Source organism: Rattus norvegicus, chromosome 10 (assembly GCF_036323735.1).
Source record: "Rattus norvegicus strain BN/NHsdMcwi chromosome 10, GRCr8, whole genome shotgun sequence".
Lineage (NCBI taxonomy): Eukaryota > Metazoa > Chordata > Mammalia > Rodentia > Muridae > Rattus > Rattus norvegicus.
The window spans coordinates 53,834,832-53,843,415 of record NC_086028.1 but is presented as its reverse complement, the minus strand read 5'-3'; the positions used below and the strand labels follow the sequence as shown (position 1 = coordinate 53,843,415).

General features: G+C 44.8%; 1 protein-coding gene across 1 annotated transcript; it reads left to right on the top strand.

The window, feature by feature from the left end:
* Nucleotides 1–553: 553 nt before the first annotated feature.
* Mfap1al1 (microfibrillar-associated protein 1A like 1) lies at nucleotides 554–6,359 on the top strand. The gene is made up of 2 exons (XM_039087309.2): nucleotides 554–2,179; nucleotides 5,790–6,359. The coding sequence occupies exon 1, from the start codon at nucleotides 675–677 to the stop codon at nucleotides 1,989–1,991; it is 1,317 nt and encodes a 438-aa protein (XP_038943237.1). The 5' UTR covers nucleotides 554–674; the 3' UTR covers nucleotides 1,992–2,179; nucleotides 5,790–6,359.
* The last annotated feature ends 2,225 nt before the right edge of the window (nucleotides 6,360–8,584 follow it).

Sequence of the window (8,584 nt, the reverse complement as noted above, 5' to 3'; positions counted from 1 at the left end):
CAGAAACCTTGGTCAGAGCTTGGAGAAGAAGAGACATTAAGAATGACACGGGGTAGGCTGAAATTTGTGCGTCTTCATGGGCAACTTTCCCGCCTTCAACCGTTCAAGATTTGGAAGATTCTTCTGGCAGACAGTTGCTTCTTTGGGATTTGTGGTCTTATACTGTTGCTCGGACTGGCCTCCAAAACGTGGCAATCCTGTTTCATCCTCCCAAATGCCAAGATTACAAGTGTGACCCACTTATCCGAATCAAACTCATTACACTTCTGAACTTTCAACAATATGCACAAACAGCCCCTCGTAATCTGTTCGGTTTCTTCAAAACATAATAAATGGAACCTTTAATCCGAACCTTCCTAGACCTTACCAAAACCCAAAAGAAGCAACTGTCAGCCAGAAGAACCTTCGGAATCTTGAACGGTTGAAGGCGGGAAAGTTGCCTATGAAGGTGTGCAAATTTCAGTCTAGCCCTTTAAGTGGTCCATGCTCAGCATTTCTCCAAATTCCCAGAATCCTCTGGTATATACTTCCGGTTCCACTACTTTTTGCCGGAAGTTGCTCTGCAGCCACTCAGCAGTGTGGAACAAAGCTAAGTGGGAAGTGGTATTCTGTTTCTTGCTCTTTGTTGTTGGGATTCAGTCCATTTTTGGAGAGTCTCCGCGGCAGCCGTCACCATGTCGGTCCCAAGCACACTCATGAAGCAGCCGCCCATTCAGTCTACGGCTGGGGCAGTCCCAGTACGCAATGAGAAAGGTGAGATTTCAATGGAAAAAGTGAAGGTAAAACGTTATGTGTCCGGAAAAAGACCAGATTATGCCCCTATGGAGTCCTCAGATGAAGAGGATGAAGAATTTCAGTTCATTAAGAAAGCTAAGGAACAAGAAGCAGAGCCTGAGGAACAGGAGGAGGACTCATCTAGTGATCCCCGACTTCGGCGTTTACAGAACCGCATTAGTGAAGATGTGGAAGAGAGATTGGCTCGACACAGAAAAATAGTGGAACCTGAAGTAGTAGGTGAAAGTGACTCAGAAGTAGGAGATGCTTGGCGTATGGAACGAGAAGATAGTAGTGAGGAAGAAGAGGAAGAAATTGACGATGAAGAAATAGAGCGGCGCCGTGGCATGATGCGGCAGCGAGCACAGGAGAGGAAAAATGAAGAGATGGAAGTCATGGAGGTGGAAGATGAAGGACGTTCTGGGGAGGAGTCAGAGTCAGAGTCTGAGTATGAGGAGTACACAGACAGTGAAGATGAAATGGAGCCTCGACTTAAGCCTGTCTTCATTCGAAAGAAGGATCGGGTGACAGTTCAAGAACGAGAAGCTGAAGCATTGAAGCAGAAGGAACTGGAACAGGAAGCAAAACGCATGGCTGAGGAGCGGCGCAAGTACACCCTCAAGATTGTAGAAGAAGAGACCAAGAAAGAGCTAGAGGAGAACAAGCGGTCCCTTGCCGCCCTGGATGCACTCAATACTGATGATGAAAATGACGAGGAGGAGTATGAAGCGTGGAAGGTCCGCGAGCTCAAAAGAATCAAGCGAGACAGAGAAGACCGAGAAGCGCTTGAAAAGGAGAAAGCAGAAATTGAACGCATGAGAAACCTGACTGAGGAAGAAAGGCGGGCTGAACTTCGGGCAAATGGCAAAGTCATTACCAACAAAGCTGTGAAAGGCAAATACAAGTTTTTACAAAAGTATTATCATCGAGGTGCCTTCTTCATGGATGAGGATGAAGAAGTTTACAAGAGAGATTTTAGCGCACCCACTCTTGAGGACCATTTCAACAAAACTATTCTTCCAAAAGTCATGCAGGTCAAGAATTTTGGACGGTCCGGTCGCACCAAGTACACCCACCTTGTGGATCAAGATACCACTTCCTTTGACTCTGCATGGGGCCAAGAGAGTGCACAGAACACAAAATTCTTTAAACAAAAGGCAGCAGGGGTACGAGATGTATTTGAACGACCATCTGCTAAGAAGAGGAAAACCACCTAGGCTTCTACATACTTATTCCAACTGTGGGACACAAGTGTGGCAGAACTTTCCCCTAATGAATAAAGAATTCAAGGGACCAATCACTGGGCGAGTAGGCGGGACTTCCGGGTCTGGAAGAGGAAGAGGGGAGGCAGGAGAAAGGAACTACCGTTTGGAAAAGAAGAGATCATCATGGAGGCGCAATATAGGTAGCATAATGTAGAATAGCTTACAAAATTAGGATGCTAGGTTCTGCGCCCAGCGATTGTGTTACCTGTTGATTCTAAACTAAGATTGTGTGGTATTTTTCTTCACATGGCGACTCAACTGGGTTCCAGAGAAAGGTACAGTGGCAGAGTGTGGTGTACAAGAGTACACCCCAGCCTGCTGCAGGAATTTGGAAGTGTGAGGCATGCATGGCAACAGCCAGCCTTGGGATTTAGTGAGCTGGAGAGAGAGCTACTTAGGAGCTCCAGAGGGGCAGAGCCAGCTTGGGTGAGACAGGCCCTGACTAAAAGGAAAGAATGCAGTTTTGCCCTGCCCACCAGGCTGGAGACTGACTGAGACCACCAGCCAGTGCCAAGCCGGTGATAACATGGAATGGTTTTGTAATATTTCACACAACACACAAGGAGATCTGGTCCTCAATTTTCTTTAACCATTATTTATATAGTTCTTGAATAGACCTTTCCAGACTTGAGGCCATAACGTGTTTGAAGGTGCTTTGTAAGAGGTTCGGACTCATACTGAGAAAATTGCAGAAAAGCAATAATCAGGTAGGATTAGAGGCTTCTCACCTAAAACTATTCCTGAGAAATCTTAGGTTTCTGTACCATGGCTTCCCATATTGACTTGGGACTATTCTGAGTTTGTTTTTCCACCCTGGATCAGATACCTGGGCATGTGAATGGATGGCACATTACTTCTTCCTTAGAGTTAGGAGTAGGCTATCAGGAAATCCAAGCGCAGTCCAACTGTTTTCACATTTGGGGTGCTGAATTTACTTTTCTAAGTAAATATGCTTTATGTTCTGTGGGGGGGGAAAGAATGACACTGGCTTACAATAGGAGTCTGTATGCAGAAAGACTAGAAGACAGTGTGACTAGGAAACTAACAATTTTTCTGTAATTTATTCTGTAAGTAGTTTGTGTCATTCATAAAAATTATAATCTGATTTTACCATAAAATCTGAATGAATGACTGTACAGAACCAGGGCTTGTTCTAGAACTAACCACATTCCTTTTGTTAACACTTTTAAGATATTTGTGTTTTTAAAACATCATTTTGTTCTGTTTTGAGACGATCTCACTGTGTTGACCTGGATGGCTCTGAACTCTCTTTGTAGACCAGGCTAGTCCAAATGCCTCTGGAGTGCTGGCATTAAAGCCCGGTGTCACTATTGTAGGGTTTTGCTGCTGTGAACAGACACCATGACCAAGGCAACTCTTATAAGGACAACATTTAATTGGGACTGGCTTACAGGTTCAGAGGTTCAGTCCATTATCATTAAGGCAGGAACCTAGCAGTGTCCTGGCAGGCATGGTGCAGGAGGAGCTGAGAGTTCTACATCTTCATCTGAAAGCTGCTAGCAGAATACTGGCTTCCAGGCAGCTAGGATGAGGGTCTTAAAGCTTACATACACAGTGATACACTTCCTCCAACAAGGCCATGCCTACTCCAACAGGGCCACACTTTCAAATAGTGCCACTCCCTGGGCCAAGCATATACGAACCATCACAGTCTCCACACTTGACATTTAAGCTTTTTGTAACAATTTCCTCATCTCTAATTTTTAAAAAGATTTTCTTAGTTATGTATTTCATGTATTCGAGTACTTTGTCTGCATGTACATCTGCACACCAGAAGATAGCATCAGACAGGTGTGGGCTGCCATGTGGTTGCTGGGAATTGAACTCAGGACCTTTGGAAGAGCAGTGAGTGCTCTTAACCACTGAGCCATCTCTCCAGCCCCATCTATAAAAATTTTATCTTACGTTTCTGTAGGAGTAAATGGTTAATACTTGTGACATGCTTACAGCACTGCCTTTTATATATAGCTCAATAATTGTTGGACATTTTTAAAGGTTATTACTCATATATTCTTATCCAGGAAAAAAATTCTCTTTTGTCCCTGCCCCTAAGCTATAGCCCTGTCTGTGGCATAGAGACAAACTGTTCAATGATGCATGGAGCCTTATGCAACTCCTCAAAGGTTTTTTGCAGACCGTTCCATGGACATTTATATGCAACTCAGAAAAGGACTGCTCCCCACCCCCAACCTTGTCAGCGTGGTTTACAGATATGGCTATGTTCGGTAATATAACTGCTCAGACCGATCTCTCTGCCTCCTGTGATATGTACCTAAGGAAGGATGGCGCTCCTGGGATATATAGGAACTGATTAGGGGTGCATAGGCCACATTTATTAGTTATCGTTCTTGTTGCTAAGAGAAATACCTGACAAGAAGCTGTTGGAAGAAGGAAAGGTTTATTTTGGCTAATGGTATTGGAGAACAGGGTCCATTATGGTATGAAAATGTGACCACAGGAAAAGCTTACAACTGTGGATCTGGGAACTTGCTTATATGGGTTAGATCAGAAATGAAAGAGAGAGAGAGAGGGAGAGAGAGAGAGAGACACACAAACACTGGTATACTGGTGTTAGAGAGAGAGAGAGAGAGAGAGAGAGAGAGAGAGAGAGAGGCGCACAAACACTGGTATACTGGTGTTTTGCTGGTTTTCTCCCATATTTATTCAGTCCTGGACCCCAGCCTATGGAATGGTATTGGCCACTTTCAGAGAGAATGTTCCAGTGTCTCCTCCCCTCACTGAAAAAGTCCTTGCAGTCTCCCCAAAGAAGTGCTTATTAATGACCCTACATGTCCCTGAATCCCTATCAGGTTAACAACTGAAATGAGCTATGAATACTTGCAAATAGAGATAATGAGACCGGGCGTCCTAGGGAGACCCACCCATGCTTCAGGAGCGGGCTGCTTCCATCCTCAGCAGGGAGTGTGAGTTGTGGGGGATGGGGTGTCAGGGAAGAGTGGAGAGGCAGCACCCTGTATATGTTTCCAGAGGTTCTGGATTTAGTCCCCAGCACCCAGGCAGTGGCTGAGGATCATCTGTAACTCCAGTCCTGAGGGATTTGATGCCCTGTTCTGGAATCCATGAGCACCAGGCATGCATGTGGCATACAGACATACAAATACATGCAGGCACATAGCCATACACTTAAATGGAAAATAAGCCTTAACAAGAGAAAGAAAGAAAGAAAGAAAGAAAGAAAGAAAGAAAGAAAGAAAGAAAGAAAAGAAAAGAAAATATGAGAGCCCTGGTAGTAAGACTATAGCCACAGGGACATAAGTTCTAGACACTGCTTTCTAGCGTGCTCAGGGTTCTTGGGCCCCAGTGTAGCTATCGGCTTCATTTTAAATATTTATTAATTTATTTTATGTGAGTACACCATCACTGTCTTCAGACACACCAGAAGAGGGCATCAGATTTCATTACAGGTGGTTGTGAGGCACCATGTGGTTGCTGGGATTTGAACTCTGGACCTCTGGAAGAACAGTCAGTGCTCTTAACCACTGATATTGGCTTCATTTTAACCCATTCTTCGGAGTTTTTATTTTGTCTTTTGAAATGAGGTCTCAACTACATTGCTCGGGCTACACTGGAACTCTTGCTTTAAGCAATCTTTCTGCCTCAGCCTTTCTAGCAGCTGGAGCTACAGGCACACAGTACCACACTTGACTTCTTGTCATTAACCCTGCCATCTTTCCCATAAAGACACTGAAATGGCTCTGTTTATTACAGCTCTTCCTGTCTCCTGAGAAGAATGTACAATGTCCAAGGGTGTCGTCAGAAATTACATCAGCTTGCCATGGGGAAAGGGAAATGCATCACCATGTGCCTCCCATCTTCAGTCTTCCTGCCCTGAGCAAGGGTGCGAGAGGCAAGCTACACCAGAGCATTTGTTGTCCTTGTGGATGGAGGTTAGAGTAACGGCACCCAGCGCCTAGTCTCTCAGTCCGCTCTCAAACTCTCCATCTGTTAAGCCCAAACCTTGACCTTCTGTTTTGCCTCTGTGTTCCTCCAAGATAGGACTCAGCCTGGAGGGGTCTGGTTAGCATTGCCATGTTCATGAGGGGTCACAGTAACAGTTAATGCCTTTGTGCAGAAACAAGGTCTCCACTGTGCCTCTCAGGGTGAAAACAAAGTCCCTAGACAGAGTTGACTTCCAGAAAAGGCTCCTGCACTAAGTCAGCCAACAGACTCCAGAGCTAATCGGAACCAGATGCAGGTTCTTTCGCTTAAATATATTACAAGTCACAGATTTATTTTTTGAAAGCACCTATAATAACAATTAAAGTCATAAAAAGTGTTTTCCCTGGATAGTTTCTCCTAGTCAACCAAGCAATATAGTCTGATACACTGGAGCAAATCTGTGCCAAAACCAACATATTTGCTTTGTTAGAAATCAGCAGAATGTGTCTGTCTGTGGAGGTGTGCTCTGGTCAGGCCAGGGGCAGCTGCCAACACACAAACAGTTTCCCAAAATAGCCTGTGCACACAAGAATGATAAGCAGACTCTGTAGATTTGTGGCTGAGAAGTGGGAAGAGAGAGCCTGGAGGAGTGAGAGAGAACAAGGAGCGTTAAGCGTGATTTGTGTAACCTGGCAGATACTCCCTGAATTTAAAAAATGGAGCCTCCAAAAGGTTCAGTGGTAGCCAGCCATGTCTTCCCACCCACATTACTTCCAGCACCCCAACACAGCCGGGGTGGCTACCCCGGAGAAGACCCCCTAGCCAGTTCACAGCTTGTTCTTTCTGTGATGTCTCTTACCTACATTGTCTGGCTTCAAAATGTAAGCAGGCAGGGATCTCCCTGCCCGCTGATTGCTTACTGGGTTGTAAGGCTCGAGTGCGCCTTTACTTGATGGTACCGGTTTCTTCCCTGAGAAATTCACGTGCCAGTGCTGGCCTCCAAATGCTCTCTGTGTTTTGCTCTCACATTTCCTCGGGGATGTGGGGGGGGTCCTCTCCATTCTTGTCACCCACCCGTTTTCCTGTGGGGGAAATCCCTTCTCCCTCTCTCTCCCACTGGGATTCATTACACTCCAGCTCCACACCTCCACTCTCACCTCCAAATACGCACCCCAGGAACCTCAGTGCTACGGGCCTAAGCTTCATGGAGCTCACTGATGGTCTGGGCTCAGAGGAGGATTTACACTTCAGGTCCTTACCCTTTAAATTTTATTTTAGGGCTGGTGTGATGGCTTAGTGAGTGAAGATGCTTGCTACCAAGCATGCCAGTCTGAATTTGATCCCCAGAACTCGCAGGGTGGAACCAGAGAACTGGCTGCTTCCAGTCGTCTTCAGAGTTCCACACACATGCACGCACGCGCGCACACACACACACACACACACACTAATTTTTAAAAAATCAGTTTCGATATTTAACAAATTTACACAGCCCCCCTCCAAGTATAAGAAGTGGTAATAAAACAGGAAGCTCTGAGGCTATAAATTTGAAAATGAATACATTAGAATTTTAATAAAGAGCCAGATGTTTGTAATCTCAAAGTGCTTGCCTACAAAAGATTCATTGGTTACAAAGGGGAAAGGGTCATTGTGTGGAATGCTGTCCCCAGGGATGACACTATAGTGGGACGATAATGGCTGACAATGATTTATTGACTTTTTCAAAGTAGCTTATAGAGAGGATTTTGAATGCTCACAACACAAAGAAATGTGATAAATACGATAAAGCCTCTGATGCAATCACTGTACACATGTACAGATATGCATACTATATATGTATATGTATGCTATATATGTAATATACTATACATACTGTGCATATGCACTGCAATCTCACACTCGACCCTGGAAATACATGTAATTACTATAGATTGATTGCAAGCAAAAATAGAAAAGGGGAATGGTGTGTATCATGCATGTATGTGAGTGTGCAGAATGTCTAACCCAGCGAACAGCACAGGCAAGGTGGAGGTCATCCAGAGGCCTGGCACTACCCAGCTACAACCCAGGCCCAGATTCAAGGCTTTGAGTTGACCCACCCTCGCATCAACCCCATCTAAGATCTGCTGGAGCACTTGAAGGGGCTGGTCCTGCATAACCGAAGCTCCAGGAGCTCCAAGACACAGGACGGAAACAGGATGTCTGAGAGGAGCCGCAGTGAGGATCCTGTACTGATAGCATAGCAGGAGCCGATGATTCATTGCAATGAACATTTGCAAGTAAAGATGTGTGGACAAAAGGGACACACTGGGACACACCACAGTGTCCACAGCAAGATGGGGTGTTTTGTTTTTACTTAATTTTCATTGTGAATGCTGGGAATCGAACCCTGATCTTCTGCAAAAGCCATCTCTCCAGCCCCACAATTCTTGTTTTTGTTTTTGTTTTTGTTTTTGTTTTTAAGAAAACAACACACTGAATTGTTTGCCATACACACAGACATCTTATTGGTAACTATGCTTCAGAAATCTGTACAAACATTAAAATAAGTCAAAAATTCTCCTAAAATATCAATCTACCAAATGGTATGAGTTCATGTGGAAATCTGCTATGTAAGACCCTCATTT